Source organism: Anopheles coluzzii, chromosome 3 (assembly GCF_943734685.1).
Source record: "Anopheles coluzzii chromosome 3, AcolN3, whole genome shotgun sequence".
Classification (NCBI taxonomy): domain Eukaryota; kingdom Metazoa; phylum Arthropoda; class Insecta; order Diptera; family Culicidae; genus Anopheles; species Anopheles coluzzii.
Window position 1 is genome coordinate 4,891,799 of NC_064671.1, and position 24,825 is coordinate 4,916,623.

The 24,825-nt window shown below is 46.7% G+C and overlaps 1 protein-coding gene across 9 annotated transcripts; it reads left to right on the forward strand.

The window, feature by feature from the left end:
- Window positions 1–23,901, forward strand: LOC120955660 (uncharacterized). 9 transcript variants are annotated; one of them, XM_049608589.1, is made up of 6 exons: window positions 1–131; window positions 6,666–7,378; window positions 10,877–10,989; window positions 17,951–18,735; window positions 21,950–22,141; window positions 22,363–23,901. In XM_049608589.1, the coding sequence occupies exons 2-6, from the start codon at window positions 7,287–7,289 to the stop codon at window positions 23,182–23,184; spliced, it is 2,004 nt and encodes a 667-aa protein (XP_049464546.1). In that variant the 5' UTR covers window positions 1–131; window positions 6,666–7,286; the 3' UTR covers window positions 23,185–23,901. The 9 variants fall into 9 exon arrangements, with proteins under 9 accessions (XP_049464546.1, XP_040232666.2, XP_040232667.2 ...); XM_040376732.2 differs by lacking the exon at window positions 1–131 and adding an exon at window positions 140–330; XM_040376733.2 differs by lacking the exon at window positions 1–131 and adding an exon at window positions 140–330 and having other exon boundaries at window positions 17,951–18,729.
- The last annotated feature ends 924 nt before the right edge of the window (window positions 23,902–24,825 follow it).

Sequence of the window (24,825 nt, forward strand, 5' to 3'; positions counted from 1 at the left end):
AACCGGACGTCGCGCATCAGTACGGCGTGCGAATTCGCGCAAGAAGGTCGCGTTCGAATCCAGTCTCGCGCTCGCTCACAAAACGCAGCAAACGCACCATATCCCCACCCTATCGACGTGTTTGCGATCGGGTAAGTGATCGAGAGACGATCGGTTGGCGGGTTTTGTTTTGACTTGGGCCCGATCGGTTGGCGTCGGTGTTTGTTACCCAGTTCCGAGCTTGGACTCCGCAAAGGTTAGCAGCGTGCTAGTAGTGTTTGCGGGCTGCGTACGAGTGGTTCTCTCGGTCAGGTGAGACACGACAGTTGTGCCGTTTTTGCGGTTTCTCAGGTACGGCGAGAAAGTGAAGTTTATAGTTGACATCGAACCGAATTGTGTGTCCCTGTGCGGGTGTGTGTGTTGATTGTTTACTGTATTTGGTGAGAAATTTGGAATGTTTACTTCCCGCCATTTGGTGAGAGTAGTTCCGCCCTAGTGCGAAGCGTGCCACTTTGCTAGTGAATGGGTGGCTGTTTTCGGAGGGTCCTCGAATGTGTAACCTTTCGTGAAGATGTGGTAATGTGCAGACGTCGTATCGTAATGGCACAGTCGTAACAATCGGTTCGAACTTCTCGATCAGCATCGAAGCATCGTAATACAGCGCAGACTGAACTGCATAAACCCTGCTGCCATGTGCCATGTCGTGCGACGTAAGAACCTTGCGCTGCACACACTTGCATTAAGTGCGTTGAGCAACGACGCGAAGAGTGAGAAAAGAAACGAACCGAACCGAAATCGAACGAAATGATTCATTCGCAATTTTAAGTGAGCTTTTCGGGTGAAGGAAGCTTTTTTCCGTTTGCGTTAAATGTGCGTGTTTGTACGAGTAGTGCTGTGCACGTGTGTGTGTGTGCTGACTTGGTGCAATGTGTGTGATTGTTCACGTGCTTTACCACAGCCCAACAACCCCCTTCCCCCCATATACCCGTGGTGGTGGCGCCCCGCCGACGTTCGTGCGATGCAGTGTAGCGTGACGCGGCTTCGAGAAGAAGTAAAAAAAAATGAACCGTTTCAGCGTACAGCAAGCGAACTATTCCTTCCATTAGCGATGTGATATAAATTAGATTAGCAATCATTCAATCCTTCACCTCCCCCGAAAAAAGGGAAACAAACAACCAAACGAATAGAGGAAGAGAATTTCCCGGTCAGATAAAGAGAAAAAGAGGTTATTGGGTGCTCATTTGCACGTTATTTCGATTCGCGTATCTCGGTTTAGAAGGGCGAGGGAGGAACTGTGTTGGCTTGTGTGTGTGTGTGTGGCCGTTGAGGGAATGGGTAAAGATAAACATTGACCTGATTTCGGTGCAACTGTTATTTCATGGCTGAGCGCATGACTGGTGCACTGGTGGGCGGGAACCGGCATGTATGTATGTGTCTGCGTCCTGGGAAAAAGATTTAATTAATTCTCAGCCGATTTGAGCCGGTTTGTTTTCGATTTTATTCCTTATTTTCACTTCTGTGGAGCTGTTTCGTTTAGCAATGTGATAATAGGAATGATTCTATTTGATCGAATTAATACGTCGCGGACGCTTGTGCTGCAATGTTTATTGATTTATTCAAGCCAGAGGCATATTTTGAAAAGAACCTTCGATGAAACGCGCCTTGGTTATTTCAAACATTTATGCTCTGAATAAAAAAAGCATGCTTCTATTCGGTTATTTTAATAATTAATGGCCATTCAACAAAAAACAGGTTGCAAATTTGAATGAATGTATAGTAATTATAATTCACTTACTACTTCTATTCGCTACTGAATTCGGCTAATGGAGTGACCCTTGGGGCTTGTTTCTGTACCCATCAATTGATCAAGTGCCGAAAAAGGACACACACGCGAACAAACATGAATGCGATTTCTGATTGCTTCTTAATGACACTACTAGCGTCGGAATCGATCGAGTTGCTGCCGCTGAGCGTGTTGCAAAGCCAATCATGCCAACAGTCGGAATGGCCAAAAATCGACAAAAAACAGCCACAACATCCACACGAATACACACACACACTGGTTCGTCCGCTCTAATCATCGACCGTAAAGTACCAATTTGATGGTCGAAGCTTCGAGGGGCGCTAGCGTGACACATCGCGCCCAAAATATGTCAAGCAGTGGCTGCAGGTTAAAAAACCTATCAAAAGGAAAACAGGTTACACCGCACCGCGAACCACCGAAATCCATTTCAACTCACACTTCAACACACACATTGAACTTGATCTTGTGAGACAATCCACGCCTTTGGCGGCTTTGTCGGGGTTTGTGAAGAGTAGTCACAGTAGTATCGACCCCGGCTCACGCGCAAATGTCACTGTCGCCAAATGTGGCGCCCACACTTGTGCCAGTTGCCAGTCGGATGAGCTTTTTGGGTTGCTGAGCCGCGAAGTTGGGGCGAGCGATTAGTGATCGGTGTTGCGGATCGCATCAGCCGACCCTGACGTTCGGCAGTGGCCAAGGCCAAGAGCAAGCAATGCGATCTGTGGGAAATGGCCAAGATCGGCACGTATTGAGCGCGAGTTGCGTGAGAGGTTACGCGGGCAGCCGCATCGATAACAGACCGACGGCGCTCTGTTTGCGGTGGCGTACGCGGGTACCTTGGACGCGTGCGTCCGTGGCCCGGTCCAATGATGCGCACCACGCAGTAGGTGAGTTGGGTTGGGGATTTGGTTCGGTAAACGATTTGGATGTTTGGAAGCATCTTGAAAACCTCCAACAAAGTCTAGCTAGCGCACGGCTCTGGTTTACGCTCGGGGCGACGACGATGAACTCGTTTGCTGAGAAGCGAACCGGTAGAAGAGGCCCCAAGGTCTTGCTATGAGTAAGATGATAAGCATCGGATAATCTTAGACGTCAATTAGAAGCAGCCGTGCGGTTGTTCTAAATTGTTTTGAAGACAAAAGCTACCGGCATTCATGTTAACCGTTTGCAACGTTGTTTGGCGTGGTCGACTAATTGGTTCATCGTCTAACGGAGCGATGTCAGGAAAGGACTTTACAAAGGAAGACGCCATCGTTGTGTATCGCAATAAAAACGCTAATGTACATTCGTTTCATCAAATGTCTCAATGTTGAGGACTATCGTTTAACTGGCCTATCAAACAAGTTTTTATTGGGTTACAAGCTGAGATTTCCTCTACAACAACGGGGTGTGGTAACGAGAAAATAAGAGAATTAGTCTCATCATCATGTCCCATCAAAATGGAAACAAATTTGCTACCGACATCCATTTAAATTCTTGTCGCTACGGAAATCGATTTAGAACTGTGATGCTACTGCCAATTCGCAAACCCAAACGAAAAGCCCACAAGAATATGCAAAACATAAATGGTAATTGAAAGGGATCGGGAGCTTCCAACTGCAAAAAAGGAATACTCCCTCCAAAAACCTTTTCCAAAAAACACATGAAAACCCCAGTAAAGAAGGGCCACCGTAGCATGAAAATTATGGTAATGAGCACTTAAAGCATCAGGTTCTGAAATTGAAATGCAAATGAGCAGCGAGCCCTGTTGCCGGTGGATAATAGAAGCGCGTGCTCTTTTTTCTTTGTCCGCTACGGGCTTTAAACGATAAGGAGTTATTTTCGATTGTATTATCCTCCTCCCGGGGTTTTGCTTCTTACACGAAAGATGTTAATAGCTTGTAAGGCAGGGCTTTGGGCCGCTCTTGTTGTGTAATGAAATGCGTTTTTCGAGGACAGAAATAGACGCAAAGAAGATGTTTGTGTTACGCTTTTATTTTTGTTTGGCTTCGACCTAAGCTTTGTTGGGGGTAAAGTAACGCTTGGAAAAGCAGTACATATGCAGCAGATTTTAACGCTTGTACTCGATACCTGTGGATGGGTTTGACGGGTAATCAGCTGTTACCGATCAAACCGAACGACTCTTGTCCTAACGAGACCTGCATTCCGCAAAAGCAACGCTACGCAACCTTGACGAGTAAGCGAATGCACAATTATCTAAGCCCAATCAACGGTTAGACTTCCTACTTCCGGGATTCCTTCGCGCCGTAAGCGATTCACACCCGAGCACTGGAGCAGGATTCGTCTCCACATATGGGCAACTCTGAGTTGTTGTTGTCGTTGTTGTTGTTTTGGAATGTTTTTCACGCGCAGTAAAACGTGTGGTAATAGGGTGGAGCCATAAATTCATAAAGCTTTATGACACATCGTTCCCAATCAATACGATTCGATGCCCTACCGGATTAACCGGTATGTTCTGATTATCTTCCTGTTGTTGGAGCAAAATCGAAACGTTCTGTGGAATCTCCTAGTTAGTTCCTATTTACAAAAAAACACGCATCCGAGGGTCAATCGATCAAATCGGGTTTGGCTTGACCTGCAAACGGTGTGTGTGTGTGTGTGGTAGAGATTGTGGCCAGATAATGAAGCACGATACATCAATCACCTGGTTTGACCTGGGTCCGCCCATCACCGTGGCACCCGTCAGTGGGGAAAAGGATGGTCCATTTTTTGCGTGAGATTCCTAACACACAAGCAGTCACGAATGCGTGCGAGCTTTGGAAAGAAAACTGACGTGAACAAATTGTTTACCATTAGGTAGGAAACACCTTTGCAAAGAGAGGCTAGTGCATCGATGGTATGTTCCCGTGAGACGTTGGAATTCGGTCGTGTGTATGGGTGGTAAATGCCTCAGTTCGCAAACGCTTCGAGAGTGAAGATACCGTGTCAGGCTAAATTGCACGCTTGTCTTGTGAGAACGTTTCCTTTTGCGGCTATAGAATTCTCCCCGTTTCGTTTCGGGTCACATATCTTTGCACATTTCTTATGCTCCCCGGGCGACCTTTGTTAGTTGATTAGTGACGAAGGGGAAGGTGTGCCGTCTTTTCAATTTGCCTCATACAAGCACGACGACCAAACCATCCATCAATTGGTAACGAGATGGCACCATTCTCTTCACTTATTCACGCCAAAAAGTTTCCTGTTTTTGGCTTATTGAGTTTTTGGGAAGGGGAGATATCGCTGGTCATCAATAATAAATTCGCAAAAAAAACGGGGCGATACGAGAAAGTGTTCTGTTACGCTTCTTTGCAGTCTCGGGCGTCGGATGGATCCTGTTGCGGACAAAGTTTATCGTGACGATTAGATCAAATTTCCGGTTTTCGTGTTTTGTGCTCAGACGAAATCAATCTTATTGGCGCCATGCGACGAAAGCTGCTTTGGAGATTGATGTGATGCGATTAGGTTGCAAAAAGAAAGTGGTGTTTTATGAGCCTGATTACGGTAATGACGCAAAAAGTTTCGGTGATAATGCGTTTGCTGAATGTTTAAATATAGAATCTCGATTTAAACTTTTTCTGTGCCTCGTTATCCACAGGAAGTTGAATATTCAACCCAAAAATCGAAATAGTGATGCCTTCCCTTTCAACTTATCCACACAATGGCCAACGTGTACATCTAATAATTCGCATCACTGGTCGTGAATATTGCCTTCTTCGAGAATGTTTGCTTGCCACCGATGTCTTCTTGGTGCGTCGGTTTTGTCTTCCTCCCGGTAGCCAAACCAAAACCCACCCAGCCACAGAGTTTGGCTTTGGTGTATTGATTTTCGCGTTCTGTTTATCGCGTGGCAACCTAACGGCCTTGACGACTGGGACAGGATGGCGTTACTAATTATGCACACGTTCGTCATCGGCGGGCGGCAGGTTTCGCTGGTGCGAGAGAATGCGCCGAAAAAATAAAACGACTCACTAGACCAGTTGAAGCAAGATATTTTGCGCGGGGTAGTAATTGGAAATGGTCCAATGGAACCGTTCGAATCGTAAAAGATTTGGGCGGAATTTGACAGCAGCTGTCATCGACGGGACCTCGTAGAGCACGCCGTCAAGGCGACACACTGTTGTTGGGGTTTCTTTTTTGGCTTTTCTTATGAATTCTGCTCTCCTAAGTGGTTCGAGTAGTAAGAGAAACAAAAGCTCGAGGAAGTTGATGTCCTCCTTTTGCAATGGTTGTCAGGGACCTGCCATTAGTAACTAGATCGCCAATGACTAGATCTCCAGTGAATAGTTCTATCCAGTAAATTGATGTAATAGCCAGTGGTGCTTTGCAACAAAAAACCAAACGAACCTTGCACAGTCAGAGAACGGCTATCAGCTAGAATGCATGAATCTGCAACAATGGTCCGCAGCAGTGCCCTCCCATCGGCATTTGCATGATGCAATCGCACTGGAAGCGCATGGTTAGCACCCAAAGCACCACCGATGCATGGTAGCATTCGGAACGAAACTTTCAACTAGCAGCATTTACCAATGGCAGGTGGGGCATGATTGCAGGGTTTAGAAAGGCCCACTTCCCAAACGGCTCGTGTGAGAGTTATAAAGCGATTCGTCGTTAACGTCTGGCGATAATTATCTTTCGATTGGTGGTGTGGTATGGTGTGTGAGGAGGTACGACGAATCTATCGGCTCCCAGAGCTTCCGATGCAAGCAGCAGGCCTAATGCCCCGTTGGAGGTATCATTTTGAGCTGGGCCGGGTGGCCTTACTCAAGGTTAGAGGTGCCTCCCTGTCTGTAACGCCCTTTTTAGGTCGATGGCCATACGGTTTATCGGGCCGCAACCACATGCCAGCGCCAAGCAAATGGGGTTGGTGGGCTCTGTTATTTATGTCATTTTACTAATTTTACAGGTCACTCGTGCGGTGAGCATTGTTGCGGATACAAGGACCTACCGGAATAAAAAATATACAGGCTCGTTTCGTGAGTCTATGAGCCAGTGACAATACAGTGTGGTTTAGAGGGCAGAGAAACGACGGAGAACAACGCACCAACGGCGGTTATCTCGTGTGAAGTAAAATTTATTCCAGTTTCGTGCAAGATTTGAGCAGCGACGCAACGGGGAAAATCCCAACATTTATCAAAGCCGGCCTAGAGTGTATGCTTATGTGTGATTGTGTCCGGTAAGAGTGCGTGTCGACGCAGTGTGCCAATGCTGTAACCGTGGCCGTTACACGTGTGTCTGTGAGTTTGTTGTGTGGAAAGCGAAGCCCTAGACCCGATCTAAGCGGTTCCGGAGACAATAGTGTTGATTCTGGGAAACGCGGCACGTCAACCAGCGCACTCCCAGCCCTTTCAAACGCCAAGCAGGCGGTATGTGACCAGTGGTGAGGTGGGCACAGGTGTATCAAGATTAAAGTGCATGCGCTCTGAGGCATCGAAGTGGGAAGTCTGGCAATACGGGCACAGAGACACAGCGTGCAAACGATTAGTACCAGGTCTAGCAATACCCGAAGAGGGTTACCCGTGGCAAGATGCGTAAAGTTTGGCTCCTCGCCAGCGTCGTGCTGGCGTTTCTCGACTTTGTCAAATCACAGGAAGTCGCTCGGACACTCTACAGTACAAGGTAAGTGCATTCGGAGGAACCAGAATAATTGGCTGACACACATCGATCAAGAAATAGAGATGCAAGTTGCTTTATTCAGAATTCATTGCAAAAATTGTAAGGTTATACACACTCTCGAATGTCCATCAAAACAACTTTCTAGTGGTGTGAAGCTTGAGCTCAATCAATTGTTTGTTTGGTGTTTCTGCGATGTGTTGAAGTGGTTCCGGAAGATCAAAGCCAAGCTCTCGAACAAACGATAGACCAGTAGCCACGTGCGTGCGTGCGTTTATGTCCGGAAGGACATCCTCCCGAGCGAGCAGAAGAGTGCTGAAGTGAGTGGTGCATTCTCGTCTCGCCTGAGTGCATCTTTTACGACCGTTGTCACTGTTATTGTTGCAACCCACCACCGGTGTATCGATCTACCGGGGCATTGGTTTGAGTACGCACCAAGAGAAGGAACTTCCACCAGCAACGAGAGATGGGGTGGAGTGGACAGTGGTAGCACGTTGTAGACCTTGTGAGGCTCAAAAACGGTCATCCTTCCGGGCCGGTGGGGGAATGGTCGTAGCAGCACAAGATGATGAAGAAGAAGTGTAACAACCGAAAAGTTATTACCTTGGCCATCGGTTAAAGCCACACTGTGAGGCGAGGTGGTTTCGGTGGTTCGAACAAAAAAAAAACCGTGCGCAAACAATCAAATATTGACCGCACAGTGCCAAATGGTTCCTCCTTCAAACGGAATGGTTGACGCTAATGCTCTCGTGTGCATGATGATGATTGTTCCGCTGTGTGCGGCTTTTACTGACCTTTACATCCCACCCGCCGTGTGTGTGTGTGTGTGTGTGTGGCCATATGGTTGGAGCCGTCCATTGCTGATGCTGAGATGCTGATGTGCTGACTCTATATCACAAGTCAACAAGCCGCACTTCCTACTGTTTATAAAGCAAAAGATCAATTTTCATCGCCTGGAGGGGGTTTTGGTAGTTCGTTCTCTACCGTTTGTGACTCTCAACCACCCGCTCACAAAAAAACTAGCAAGTTTTTCTAATGCACTATGAAAAGAATACTATACGTCCCAAAACCACTCACCAACCGTGAACAATTGGCATCGATGTCAATGGATGTGCGATCGTTGAGCGATCGTTGACTTGCCATCAAACACGCAGCCGGCATTTAGCGTTGCACAGCAGTCAGCACACTTAACCTCCTTGAACCGCTGAGGATGTTTGTGTGATGTGCTACTTCCTTTCGATCCGCCAGAAGATGTCACCCCACCAGACCTTTGTTTGTGTGCACTAGGAAGTAGTTAGTTTGTGTGCTCTTCTTTTGCGGTGGTAATTATTTGGGCACGAGTTGTCAAAAATTTCCTCACAAAAAATTCCCTACCCGTCAACGATCACGCCGATTGAGAGATTATCTGCTTTGCATACAGTTTTGCTCTCCGGAGGTTCTAATTAATGCCTTGAGCAATCATCAGGCACAGTTCTCCAGTTCATGGTGAGTTAAAATTTTGGACGCCTCATCTCAATGACTGCCAGCTGCTGTGTGTTTGTGTAATTTATTTCCCTTCCACGCATGTGTGATACATTAAAAGGAACGATTTATTACCGGGACCGACAGGGTTTGATTGCGGTCGATTACAGTGCACAACTGAAGGTTAGCGGCGGTCATATGTTCCTTTCCAATGGGGTGGTGTCAGTGCGAGTCAGTAATAAATCGTTGGAATTTGTGCAACAAAAAATCGTGTTGAATGCAGGCTATTATTATTTGCTACGATTCTACGTCAATTGGGAGTTTAGATCTGTGCATAAATTATGAACGGGATGAGCCTCAATCATCCCCAGGGGGTTGGAACAGTATCACTCTTTTATACTTTTGAAGATGCGCCCAGCAGGAATGTGATTGAAGTACAAACAGTACAATTATTGATCAGTCACGTGTTGGGTTAATGGTAGCATATTAGTTCGGTTTATTAATTGGATGCATTGATGTACATGGTGTAGTAATTAAATAGCAGCAAAATTAATCGGTCGTTACGTTTAGTGTTTGCGTGCCGATAGTAATCTCACACAGATAAGATGATCGTACAAGCTCAAGCACTGTTCGGAGGCACGAGGATCTTGTCCAAACTGATCATTAATGTTGTTTTCTTAGTATTTGATGACTTCAGGCACACTCTTGTCGATTGCACTTGTGGCGAAGAGGCCACACAACATGTTCATCATCCTCTTGGAAATTTTGGTGTGCAGTATGAGTGTAAAGAAAAACAATCCAACAAGCAAACAGGAACAAACAGGAGGTCAAAAAAACTATTTATCATGTTCAATCGGCAGAAGTAGCTTCTTCAGCCGCCTCTCTTTTATTAATAAAATAAAAATACCTCATCGTGCCTTTGCCTCTGCCAGCATCCTCGCTGGTGGGAACGAGTTCCATTCCGGTTGTGCAAATTTCGCCCAAAAATTCCAATAACTGTTTACCAATCACTTCAGTCGACCGGACGATCCCGCTCTTAGCTGGGCGAAGATTCAAATTTCGAACGCACCAAAGGTGTTTGTTCGAACGATGGGCAAAGTTTGCACGCGTTAAGCCTTTGAAACGGTTCGATAACACGGTATACCCACCAACGCGTTACGATGTAGTCGCATGATTCCTTTCCGTTGCGAAAACCTTATCTCGCGATTCGTTTCGTGTTCTAAATTTCGCATTTTAGCCTGCACAGAAACGAACGGATGAAATTTGTTTTGAATATTGTTTTTGTGTTTTCGCTAAGAATAGGGAGGCTTGGTTCCATTTTGCACACCATGGCATAACGCTTCGTGGTTTGTTGTTTCGAAATTTCCAGTCCACATCGGGAACAACATGGGGAATTCCGCACGCGAGAACAATCGCATTTTTCGTACAGCTCGCATGTGCGTGCTAATTAATCCATCAAACGGGCAGGCAAATGAATGCATCACTAGACACATGCGATTGCGTTTAAGTATCACTGTCCGACACCAGAATAATGCGAAGCATCTTATCTGTCGGTCATAATTTTAGCAAAGTGCACCCCATCAAACGAAACCCTTTTGAACCTTCTGTTTGATGCGAATGTTTACGATGTTTGGCTAATAAATTGAGCATTCTCCCTGGTGCCATTTGAAACCGACTAACCGACTCTCTGTGCAGTCAGATTGGTTGATGTGTACGCACCGGAGTGGACATTATTTGACTTTTAGTGTCAGTGGCTGAAAAAGATTAATTACACCGGGCCTGCTGCAGGGACAATAAATCACACAAAACACATCCACACTGCTACCCACATCGGAACCCGTGTCACTGGGTTTGGCCGTTCGTAACGGTCCACGGGAAGCGTAGAGAGTGCTTTTTAAATCGTTTTCCGAGTTGTACGCCCTGTTATGCGTATCGTCACCATTTCGCACCTTTCTTCCCGTTAATGCATTTGCCAACCCGCTTGTTCGTGTCTGCCCTGTAAATAACGCTCAAATAACCACCACGCTTCTTGTACCGTTGCAGATACGACAACCTGGACATTGACACCATTTTGGCTAGCAATCGGCTGGTTACGAACTACGTCGACTGTTTGCTCAGCCGCAAACCGTGCCCACCGGAAGGCAAGGATCTGAAACGTAAGTACTGGCTTTGGCTTTGGCTTCGATTCGGTGGGGAGAGAAGACTGTTTGAGCGACTGTTGTTGTTGTTGGTTCATCCTATTGACCTGATTGTGGCGTCGTGGTGGGGCTGACTCACCTTCGCGAGCATTGAAAGCCCTTGGCTGATGGTTGAGAAGGGCTGTTGGATTAAGTCTTTATACTCGTACGTTAATTATCGTTTGTTTTACTGTAATAAAATTACGTTTGATCTCGTGTTGTGATAAAAATGATAATTTAATTTGAAAACCAGGCCACGGCTTAGCGGCAGCAGTATGTGCAAACAAACTTTGAATAATTAATAGCAAAACAAACAAAACCTTGATAGAAATCCCGCTTACGCTACATGAATAGAATAATTAGGTTTTCTAAACACGAAGAATTGGTTGTTTCGCACCAAAAACACTTGCAATGTTGCACAAAGAAAAACAACAAAGTGTTCAACAACGGTTTGCAATTCAAATTGCACCGCCAAAAAACGCATCGTGGCGTGCCGGCGTGTGTGTAACTCTTCAAGCTTCAAGCATCCACCCACAACACCCCCGCCTGCACAGCAACGCAATCGAATTGATGTTTGTTTGCGTGTTTGCTGTTCCTTTTCCACTGCGTGGCAATTTAGGGTATTTGGTACTGGTACAAATTGCCGATCGAATCGGTACGCTGAAGAGAAAGGAAACGGCCATTTTCTAACGGCCCGTACAATCCGGTGGAATGTGGCCGACGATTAAAAAGCAATATACTTTCGCTTCACGGCAGTACTGTAGTGAGGGGAGGTTTTCGGGTAGGTTCGATACGAACACGTCCTTGGCCTTGGCCGGTAGACTTCATGTAAAATGTCGCTCGACTCCTCGACTCCTCGACGGTGGTGACTTTGAAGCTTTCCAATATCCCCCTGGCAGGGCCTGAAAGGTACACCTGCATCGATTAGGTATTTAATTTCCCCGTCACCCTCGTCATTATTCTAATGGTAGTCATGATCATCGGTTGGAGGGGAGAGTGGGCAGGCCAGCAAGATAATTTGTATCCATTTAGGCCCCGGTTAGCCTTTCTCACACCCAAGCTCGGAAGGAGAGCTTTCTAGGACAATCGATGTGTATGGTTCGCTCCATTATCCGGTGTAGTTTATTGAACGGGAATAGGCAAAAGGACCCTCCTTCGAAACATATTAGGTTGAGGTATTAAACAAGCCTTTTACTGCTTCTACCAAAAACGGTTCAGAAAATGGTGAAAAAATAGCTACTTTAATCCCTAATCGAAGGAAGGGATTTGTTTGTACTGGCCTATGCAAACGGTAAAAGCTTCCCCGGAAACCTTACCGCTCCTTCATGATCCTTATCGATCTTGTGCCCAACGTTCCCACCCAAAAAAGGTGGATTCTTTGATACTAAAGACAAACAAATCACGACCAGAGCATAACACACATCCAGATGCGGTCAAGCCCTCCCCGTCCGTGCCCCTAATGGTCAACTTGACCGGCGAAGGTCAAGGGTTCATTTGCCACTACCACTTTTACCGCTTTTCCAACGCGGTGCCATAAACGCGGCGAACAAAATAAACGGAGAAGAAAAATGGATCGCAACTAATTAGCATAACTTCCGCTCCTGGTTGGATCCTGGGTGCCCGTTTCGATGCACTGGAGTCGTATATCTCATGCAGCAGCAGCAGCGCCCCTTTGGATTACCTTGCGAAGGTTGTTTGTGTGTGTCACGAGGAGGGATGAAAAGGAAACGAATAAACGTTAACGAAACGGTTCCCCACCGGGAACAGGGAGTGGTGGTAAAGCAAGGTGTTGAACGGCGCTTCCCCCCCCCCGGGAGATGGAGGCCGGTGAAAGGTGGAAAAAACGTTTGTAGCAAAACAAAAGAACGAAAAAAGGAGAAATTGCGTATTAAAGAGAAACGAAATATGGGTGGTGTGGGATGGGAGAAAATACGATACCTTTTGGTGATTTGTATGCGTTGTGGGTTACGTTTTGTGTTAAAGGGTGGGAGCAGATGACAAAGGCCGGTCTGAGGGGAGAGATGGAATGTTTGTTTATTTTATCATATTTCACGCAGAGCCGAGACCTTGGCTGGAATGCGGAATAATATGTTGTGGAATTTGCTGCAAGTGTGGTACGGTTGGTGTTACAAAATTTTAAAGAGGTGCCGTTTAAGTGTAGTTGGTAAGCCACTCTCTCCAGCGGCCAGAGTTTGCGCCAACAAAAAGGCCTTTTTATCACCCACCCAATACACAGGTCTAACTCAATTCACACTGTTTGTTTATCTCGGTGATAAAATCCAGCGCCGAACAGCGCCGAGGCATGATTACGAAAGTTGCCTCCGACAACATTATCATAACAACAGCTCCCCGGAGCAAGGAACTGGTTCGTTCGTTTCGTAGTCGCTCTTCCGCACCGGTATCAAAGGGGTGGTGGCGTGCAAAAAACAACCAGCTATGCAAGAAATTGCGCCTCGCCAATGAGTCAAGCAGGGGGAGGAATCTGGCACTCCGGCAAACGGGCAAATCAGGCAGTGCCTGCCCGTGTGGACGAAGTAGTCCACACCGCAATCGGAGCATGGGGACCTGGCAAACGGTTCACCAGCCCCGGTTCGAGATAGAGGAGCTATCTCCCTTTGGGAGGGTGTGAAGTTGACGACAAGCAAGGGGAGGACGGGACCGCAGGTGACAATGCGGGACGTGTACAGACTTAAAGAGAAAGTTTCGCGGTCGGCAGCACTACGGTAAGGTGGTCGTTGCGGTGTTTTGTTTACTTTGATCGTGTCATCCGCACGTTGTCCACGCGCTGCTCCGGGTCTGAAGCTGAAGCATTCCTTCATCGTCAACGGTGGTATCATCTCGGTAAAAGGGGTCTGAGAGTGTGTGTGAGAGAGAGATGCGCAAGAGTTTGTATTTCGGTCCAGGTCCAGTGGGTTTTGTTGTGCAGACCCGATGCAGAAGGCTCCCTAGATGCGACTGCGGCTTTTACGGCTGGGTGAGTTGTGGGTTGGCCCTTTGCTGGTTTGTACCCAGGTTCGAGATGGAAAGCCAACTTCTGGGTTGGGCACTTGGGGAGGATGCAAGGAGGGGGCAAGCCACCCTCTTTACATATGTAATTGGAGGCAAAGTGAATAACAAACAGGGCCACACCACTGGAGGCGATGGGATAGGCTAGGGCCACCCACAAGATGGAGGTTGTGTACGGAATTAACGCGAGCTGTGCTGATGTCGTTAAGAAAGGAGGGTTAGTCGGCCGGGAAAGTAGTTTAAAGCTGTACGGTGTTGCCTCAGGACATACACAGGATGCGTAATAAACTGTGTGAGTGTGTGTGTGGTTGAAATCCCGCAGGAATGGCTTGAATAAATGAATGAAGCGCACTAAAATAAGGAACTTTACAGCAACTATGCTTTCCGTACCATGGAAACGTGCTGCTAATAAATGATTTGATTAAAACTTAATCAATGTCATGTGATGTATTGTAAAATAGGGAACCTAACCTGATTAAAATTCAATATGAATTCCTGAATATTGAAGTGTCTCTTAGGCGCTGGTGAGTTCATTACGAGTGTTCCTGTTTTAAAGGTCTGTAATCAATTCTTATCGTGGTGATTAGCTTTAAGTTGGCGCTATTAACACCGCAACTGAGAAGAGTCAAAGCGTCAGACAAACGATTTATTATGATTAACCTCTTTTAGGCCCCTATTAATGTGACGGTGCGCAATTAAAGGGTAACCCGAATGCACTTTAGTCTTTGTGGTGACTCTGCAATTATCTTGATGTCATCGTAGGTTTTTGTGTGTGTGTGTATGTGGGGCTCTGTATCTCGTGTGTACATTAATTCCGAATGCATTTCAATGCATCAATTCAGCTCTTGAGAAACAAGTCGCTTTGACAAGCAAGCAGCATCCACTTGTACGACAAATCGTTGTCTCTAGCCAGTGCATACATAAGCTTTTGCTATTATTCTACCGTTACCTGAGGGTTTATTTGTGATTCTTTTGATTACAATTCAGCATTCCCCCCAGCTAGGTAGATTCCCCCCTGGAGGAGGCTGTAGACAACAGCCAAAGGTATGCAATTTTATCTCACATTAAATGGTAATTTACGAACGTCATCTCGAGCACGACGTTGCTGCCGTTGCTGCCTGTCGGAAACCGGGTTCTGATGGTAATCACCCGATCCAGTACCTGTTGCTGGGAAGATGCACAAAGCCGTTAAGTTGTCTCATCACTCGCGCACTGTGTATCGGTTTCGATGGGACCGGTGTGCAGGAAAATGCTTGTCACACAATTGCACATCAAGTGCTTTTTCAAACCGGGGAACCTGCATCGGAGCTGCACCTAAGCGTTCGCCCGAGCGCGCCACCGGCACTGGCAGTATTGTGTGTCAGCTTTAACGAGTCTCTGGGCAGAATGACCATTTCCGTCCCTGAGGATGAGAAGCTTCTGGCCACAGTGGACATGATTAATCTGATGTACCTGACGTGTGTGCTAATGCCGGTTGGTCTTAGCGAAGACTGTGTCACGATCTGGTTGTGCTAGAATGCGGAGGAATTTGTTGGTTGTACGCTGCAATGATTGCATCGTCTATATGTGTGTATGTGTTGAAAATTGGGAGCAAAAGCACTTTGCAATCTGGATGAGCTGGTGCCGAAAGCCCCAAAAGAGCTGGCACGTTGAACAAGGCTCTTATGGCACTCTGGACCACGTGCGGACCGTTGAAGCGATTATTTATTCATCCCATCCGGTTCGGACGGTCCCGTTCTCTCTCTCTCGTTCTTCATACACCTAACTGGAAGCTTGAAAGGGCATCCGGTTTTTGTAAACCGGTACCAGAGCACCTAGAGGTGGTTGCATATCGCAACCAGGAAAGAGCATCATAGCCGGTAGGAACAAAAACCGTAGGAATTGATCCGCAGGTTGCCACTCGATAGCTTTAGCCGAGGGGCGCTTCATGTTGCAGCAATCGCACACGCCCATGGCCCATCAATTGGTGCAGAGTTCTAGGCAGAGCCGATGCTTGTAGGGAGAGCTCTTTAGACAAATTTAGCTTTTGTGGTTAACCTGCCGGCTAAGTGTTTTATCAAAGCGGGCTAATGGGAGCGGTTGGATCGAGGCTGGCTCGCTTGTGTAACCTTAAACGTAACGAGACAGCCGCATAAAGGTGATTTAAAACGTTGCAAAGGGAATTATGGAAACACATGTCGCTTTACACTTTTGAGAGTGCAGCCATGGCGGCTAGAATGATGATCCGGTGGTATCCAGATTTTGGTTCTGCTGAAAGATGAAGCTAAACCGTTCTGAGAAATATAAAGCTTTACCCATTTCTGTGAAATGTATACAAACTCAAGCTTTGCAAATGAAGCGACAGGAAGTGCTGAAATGTTGGGAAGAAGCAACAGAAACAGGAAATCCAACGATGCAACGATAAACTGCAACTTCGCAGTCGGTAAGAGGTTGCACCGGAAAAGATTTCGATTTGCATACATTCGCGGTTGTGCATTTTTGCAACACGTTGTCGCACTTCGAAGTAGTAGTAGTAGTAGTAGTACCGTTTTTGGGTATGCCAAGTGGCAGCTTGAACCTGTTGAGCAAGTTTCCTCCACCGTGACACACCGTGGTGGCGGCATGGAGGTATTTTAATTTATTCTCAACACAATCGGCCACAAGGAAACCTCCGCCGGGTCTGGGTAGTGTTGAAAAGATGAGCTTTCTTCTACGAAACGAATCGAATCGAAGTGGAGTGCAGCTTACGAAGAGGATTCAGAGCACGTTCCCTTTTTATTGTAGTTTTGTTTCCGTTGAGTCCATGTATGACGCATATGGTGGACCATGAATGAAGTAGCAAAATGATGAAATAATGTTCTAAAAGTGTAAAATGATGCACTTTGTTGCTATTATATTATGAACCTTTGCGCTTTCTGCTTTGTTTCGGGTCGTTAAATAAAGCATCCTGCCATGAGCTATTTCACATGAGCGATGGTTCGATGGAAAATCCTCTATTTTTCTGTTGCATTTGCTCGGTTTCATGGAAATTCCCTAATGAGTGTATGTTGAACAGAAGAGCTACAGATATTGATAAACTGAGGGTGGAAACGAGATTGAAAAGAGCGTATTATGCGATGTGGTATTGAAATCTGCGCTTGCCATTGTCTCTAATGGCACATGTTCTGAACGGTTGATAAACTGAAACGAATGTAAAAAAAGCAAACACATCCGTTTACGAGAACATCATTACCATCTAAAACTCGACATAATGTCAGGCGCGCTTAATGTGAACAGCACGAAACAAAAGATGAACGCATAATTAAGGAAAATTACGGTACACCTGGTATCGGTTACGGGTGTCGATGCTACCGACGTCAAGAATTACACATCAAAGACACACACATATTTTACAGCAACTCGTTAATAGCTACCACGTAAGCGTTCTCAATTGTGGAAATTCCTAGATCTCGAAAGGACACATCCGTGGCAACAAAGATCACACCAGGGAATCGTATGTCAGTAATGCTTCGATAATGTTCTTCCTGTGCGTTGAGAAGATATGTTGCTTCATCTAGGAATCGTTAAGCCTTTTCATTCCAGAAGGTGTTTTTTACTCTGTTTGATTGAGATGAATAGATCATGAAAAAATCCCATTAACCTTTGCCAACTAGGCCTTTCGTGAGGTGCCCGTTTATTGGCGAGTCTATGGTATTTACATGGCTTGTAGAAAAAAACAGCCAATTTATACGCTTCAGTCTAATGGAACGAATGATGAAAAGGCGTGAAACTAACAAGCATTTAACCTGAAGAAGTATCAAGAGCCCCAGAATGAGTTGGATATTGCTCTTACGAGTGATTAGTTAAGAACGTATCCTCCCTCGTAAACATACATCATTTGATTTCTAAAACCACATTTGTTAGCACACAGTACAGTCGATCGCGTGAGACTCATGCCATCCATCTCTCGTTGCAGGTATTCTGCCCGAGGCACTACGCACCAAGTGTGCCCGCTGTTCGCCGATCCAGAAGGAGAACGCACTGAAAATCATCACCCGTCTGTACTACGACTACCCGGACCAGTACCGTGCACTGCGGGAGCGCTGGGATCCTTCCGGAGAGTATCATCGCCGGTTCGAGGAGTACCTGCGCGGGCTGCAGTTCAATCAGATTGGCGGCAGCAACGGTGGTTCGGGCGTTGGTAATACGGTAGTGAGTGGTGGTAACGATAGGCCGGTAAGAAATGACCTCGATCGACAGCCCGCAACACAGAGCAGCAATGTGCAGGCGATAGTGATTGATCCGACGCTGGCCGGCCAGCCTATTGGCAATGTGAATACGCTACCTCCCTCTCCACCAACACCACCGGCGGCGGCGGCTGTTGCGCCAGCTGTGACCGAACGACCTAGGCCTCCGGCACCGGTAGCACAAATTTTATTCCCTACCACTACCGACACAAGCAACACTACCACTACTACTACCACTACTACTAGTACTACCATCATCACCAACACCACCGACACAACTACCACCTCTACTAGTACCTCCAATTCTGGCCCAGTAGAACTCACCAGTATTTCGGCGAGTGCGCCCGCCGCTCCCTCTAATAGCGTTACATCTTCTAGTAATCTAATTAGTCCTTCGGGTGGTACGGTCCTGGCGGCGAGTACTAGCGATCCTCTAGCTCTTCTTCCTCTATCTTCTGACGCCGGAACCGAGCAGGACTCGACGGCAACGGCCGGACCCGTAGTACCGGTACCGGTAAATTACTATCTCAACATCACTAACGGTGGTTCGCTAACGCTTTGGATGGTACACGTAACACTGGGCGATACTAGACACTAATCGGGCAACAAACAACACACGGTGCACGGGACGGTAAAGAATGTATGGAACAAAACCAACACACACACACGCACGCGCCCGCTTCCAACACCGGGAAATGAGGGGTTGCTAGGGTAACAAAATGGTAGCATCCCATCCTGCAGGTTGCTTGGATGCGTGTGTGTGTGAATGATATCGAATGCCAAATATAGTACAAACACGTTAACCCACTTGACACCTTTGTAGCTTTCTAACCTCTAACATTTCGCTCCGGGATGTAGTAGTTTAGGGATTGCAGTGTTGAATTCGTTTTAGCGGAAGGAAATGGCTCTGCGCACTATCAAAAACCGGGTCCGAAAGCGTGCGCTTTCCCGGAATGGTGCCACACATTGCACCACGGAACCTAGAGATAGGCGACCGTTGTTTACGATTTTGACAGTTCTCCGAAACGCCCGGAAGCGCTAGCGGTGGTTGGTTCTGGTCAGATACCATTGGAATGAGAGTTTGTGCATCGATAGGTACGCTTTTCCGCTGGCCGACTTGCGAAAACAAGCTCCAGCATTCGTGATTAAGCAGCATCATTGGGAACGCCATACATCGGACAACGAATTGCAGGATTAAGGATTGCGCTTCGAAGGATCTGCCGGACGGTGAAATATGACTGATACGATTGTTCGCTTTCGTTCGGGTTAATCCTGCCAGTGTGTGCAAAAATGGAAGAACAAGCGGGGGAGTCCATTCGAAGCCATGATGACTTCTCCCCTTTTCCCAACATCCATATATTTATGTGCACGTTGTACGAGAAATCACCGAAGAACAGGCATACAAACGCTCGTGTTTACAATGGAAATGATAATTATTCGCTTAATTGATGGTTTTCCCTGGAAGGAGTGGGTGCGTTCGTTTGATGCCGTTTCAGCATTGAAAGCGATTGTTTGCAGCGCCATGGAAGAGGGAAGGAGGCTTTATTAATATTTGGTCTCCTCTGTATGCACCCCCGGGGGGACGGTTCGACCGGGGTTCTTTAATTAACACACAAAGGCTTTGGCCCTGTGGATGGATTCCAATTTATGGTCGCACCTGTCAATACAACATTGAGCCCTGTGAAGGGTAGGTGAAATATTAATCAATCAATACCGCTTACAATCAACATCAATATGCAGCGTGTAGGCAACATCAATGGTTTCAACATATTACTTTGGGCGTGAAATATCCCGTAAAGCTACAGGACGGATATTGTTCACAGTAATGAACATTGCACACAATGAGGAGCGTTTTATTGATTTCCAGTAAAAATGTGTGGCAATTATTGTTAAGCATAATTGCACGGGAGAGTAGAATTGTTATTGAAATTGCGTTGTTAGTTACGTGTTGCACCTCAGTGGGTCCTTCAATGGTGGTGATAATGATAAATGTACGTTGTTGAGGTTCTATTCAAAGGTTTGAATCTCTTATCGATAGCGATTTTATTGGACGCTGTTGTATTTACGGTTTTATTGAGTTTTCAGTAACGTGTTTAACTGATTGAAATATGACAAGAGTTTTGTAGCCAAACCGATTATTAAATAATAATTGGCTTTTTTATAGAAAAAAGGAAACGTTACTTATGAAGAATTTAATATGGGAATGAATATTGATTCATGTGCATTCGTGATCGTCCCTTGTTATTGGATTGCAATGTTTACTTTCAATTTCCAGAATAATCATGCACGACCTCGTAGTCCTTCGTACGTTCTAATGCCACCATTTGTAGCATATCACATCGACGGTGAATCTTGATTGAGGTCACAGTACAGCTACCACGAACCGGCACCAAACGAACGGGGTCAAGAAGCATCTAGTCACGCTATACGAACCCATACGTGCCGAATAACTGAACCTGAAGCTTCGCTATTGCAGAAAAGAATGACGAAATTGCAACTCTGGGGAATGCAGTTTTACTTCCCCGCCGAGTCGGGTCGGAATGGAAGCGCCTCGAATGGATGATCCGCATCGAGGTGTAAACAAACAGTTCGATAATTATCTTTCCCACCTCCCATGCTACACACTCGCTGGGGTCATTAAAAAATCATCACTTTGCTTCTATAATTATGTTTCCATGCGTGAAATGCAATTTCACGCAGTTCGACTGCCGGCATATTTGCGGGTGCGAATTAATTAACAAGTTATCTCAAAACCACGCTTCTACGTGTTTGCACGCGAATGATCTTGCACAAAACCCCCTTTCTAGCTGGAACACAAACACACCACGGCACGGTAGCATAAGGTCCTTCCGGACTGATTATCCTGCTGCCGGTGGTGCTACTCTATTCATCTGCACCTGCATGGTTCACAACTAACTTTCCACCCACCACTGGCACGATGCACCAAAACTGGCTACAAAGAGAGAATTAGAGAGTGTGTGTTTGCAGCAAAAAGGAACTTATACATTTTTGACCATTGCACCCCAAAACCCCCACTCCCGTCCCCTCTCCCCTCACTCCCTTAATTGGACAGATTGCACAAGAGCTTCCACGGCCGGAGTTCGCCATCACTACCACGGTCGGTCAATCGCTGCAGCCAGGCGCAACCACACCATTCACGGGCACGGTTCGGCCGGACGAAGTTTCAGCAGTACCATTATGGCTGGGAGCACAATTGGCACAGCAACAAATTCTTCCAGCTCGTCCGGCCGACGAGTCGTTCGCTGATGGAGGAGCAGGGATTCAAAATTTGGGCACCGCTGGCACCGGGTACCAGCTACCATTGGCTTCGATGTACGGTGGCACCGTTCCGACAACTACGGCTGGACGAGTTGAACCACGGCCCACGTCCGCGGACAATAATGGGCTTGATGAACTACCGACGGTATATTCTGGCTTATTCTGAGAACGAAATTCAATTTGACGCTTCCAATTCCGTGCGGGTATTGTTGGGTGGTAATACTGTGTTGAACCTCTTCTTTCCTCTATTTGCTGGCGTAACTTGAAGTTTCAGTACTTTATGGGTTGTGGGAGTTACGTTTGTAAAGAAAATGCCTATCCCGGTGGTTGGTATACGATGCGTTGTGATATAGTTTTAAAGGCAAAGCTTTTTGTATGAATGCAATACCACTGGCGCCGGTGGAACAACATTCTAATCGTGCTCTGTTTTCCTCCGTGTTGCCACATAGGCCCCACCACCGGTCGTGGTGAATCGGTTCGGTGACGACGACGCCAATGGACGCCCATCTGTTGCGCCTGCTGTTCCCGTAGTGCCGACGACTACTACGACCACGGCAAGGCCCACTACGACGGTACGGCAGACACGTCCCGCCACACGGCAAACGACGACTAGAAATACTCAGCGCACAACAACGAGATTTGTAAGTATCTTTTAGGGAGGTTGGTACATAATGGTTACACGAACTGTCAAACTGCTGTCAAAAATCCATTATGGCGGACGGTAGTAAATATGTCATATTTGACAGTTGTGTGACATTTTTGACAATGACTTTGTACAAGCGGAAACATAGAACAAAAATTAAAAAAGAAAAACAATCTTTTGGCAAAATAAACACGACCAACACAATTCTCACTTTCACAGATAACACGATTGCCACCAACACCGCCACCAACACCTCCACGCACTACTACTACAACGACGACGAGGACACCGACTATATTACCTCAACGACCACCACCACCACCACCACTGTTTGCACCACTACCTGCACCAGCACAACAACAACCAATACTGCCACAAGCAACACCTCCACAACAACAGTACCCATCAGTAGTATATCAGCGTCCACCGGCTCCTCCGAGAGCCAGTCCACCACCACCACCAGTACCACAAGCACCACTAACTACCTCTGCGCCTGCTAGACCTTTCTACGTACAAACGGAACCTCCTCGAACACCACCACCACCACCACAACAACAGTACCCAACAGTAGTATACCAGCGTCCACAGGCTCCACCGAGGGCCAGTCCACCACCACCACCACTATCTACCTCAGCACCCACTAGACCTTACTACGTACAAACGGAACCTCCACGAACACCACCACCACCACTACCACCAGTACAACAACAGTACCCAACAGTAGTCTACCAACGTCCACAGGCTGCACCACCATCACCACAAGCACCAGCAAGACCTTTCTACGTACAGCCGGAACCACCCGCGACTCAGTACGGCCAAACCACCCCGGACAGCATTATTGATCATTTCTTTGTTCCGCCATCGTCACAGGCCGCCAACCAGCCACTCCCCCCGAGCCCGATCGTAGGCCTGTGGAACCAGCTCGGTACGAAGATTGCCGACACGGCGGATGCCATTGCCGGGATGCTGAAGAAAACGGTCGACGTGCTGGTGACGAGCCACATCCAATCACACCAGCGGGCACTGCGAAGAATTCAATAACCTTTAGCCCATGACACGCCGCGTGACAGGCATCGAGCAGAGGAGGATCAGAAGGAGAAGATCAGACAGAGAAAGTGGAGCCGTTTTGTTGAAATTATGTGAGAATGCTTGCCGTTTTAGGCATTAGTTTTCCATCGCTAGAATATTATATCGCAGTATGTATATGTTTGAGCTTGTGTGTGCGTGTGTGTGATTGGAAGTGACAGCATATCCTTGCCACCCCCGTCCCCCCTCCATGACCGAGACATCCCGTGGCTCACAAAAATCCAATTACTGTGGGGATCGGATCAGCTCCGACAAGTGCCCACTGATGCAGACTCCTCAATATAGATTTTTCCCCGTCCCCTCCGACTTTCTTTGACGCATTTGTGGCTGAGCGCGGTATGAGCGAAAACGAATGCAATTTTATTTTACCTGTGATTGAGCGTGATAGAGTGATAACAACGAAGGTGTGTGAATTGTATCTGTATCTGAGTTTCAAGGCCCAAGGCTGTTTCATTGGTTATCCCTTTTTAATGCTTGTTATCTTCATAGTGCTCTTTTTCTTATCGCTTTCAATTACAAGCCTTCCTTTTCCTGCTTCTATGTCGACATTTAGTACCGATTCTGGATTTGAGCGGACCATACATACTGATCATACAACAGGGTGAATTCTAAAGGTTCATGGATTTGAAATGTATCTTATATTATTACTGAATAAATGTATTTTCTATCATACGAAGCTGTGCAAAATTTAGTCTCAATACATCCAAAACTACAACGCGACTCCTCAAAAGCCATCACAGTAAGTTGTTGAAAGAAATGAATTCCACTTCAGCTGTTTTCTTATCATTTTATCTCGCATTTGGGTGCGATTTTGCAACACTTGCTTCTTGAAATGCTTCGCCCACCCCCGCCGGAAGCGGAAGCAAAAGTTCCTGTAAAGCTCGATTATTGCCTTCCCGAGGCAACAAGCAACAGGAAACGATTTTATGGCCATCAAGAACCCCGGCAGGCAAAGAAAAATGGGACCGAACACGACGCAACGAAAAAGAAATAAATAAATTGCATCCTTTCGCAGTACGAATTGAAGCGTGAGAGCAATCAAATCATAGTGAGCGGAGATTCGGATTTTTCACCACGGCTTATTCCGTCTTATCCAGTTCCACATTCCATTTTGCCGTGCCGGGTGCTTTATGGTGGCGCGTTTTAACGTTCGGTTGTATATTTCATCTGCTCCACTCGCGTGCGTTGGAGGAAAATATGGATGGAAATATTTCATTCTTCTCCCGCGTGGCACATTTGCGAACGCAGCGGGCTGCGGTGGACTGGAGTTACGGTGGAGAGCTCATAACTCTAAAAGTCATTCGGGCCCCCGCCCCTGTTGCGCTTCGTCGATGGTGATAGTTTGATAGCGTGGCAAGGGGAGGGGAGGCAAGACACAGGGGCACTGTGTGAGCAATCAAATAAAGCTCTGAAGTGTTCGTGCCATTACCGGCAGCGGATGCGGAAGATCGCAATCTGACGGACGTCTACGGTAGCGCACCAGGTGGGGCTGAATCAACGAGGTAGTGTGGGGCTTATGTGATGAGGTAAATGTGGCTGGAAGAATATATTATCAGGTAGATTGAATTTGATCTTATCTATCAAATAGGGAGAAGA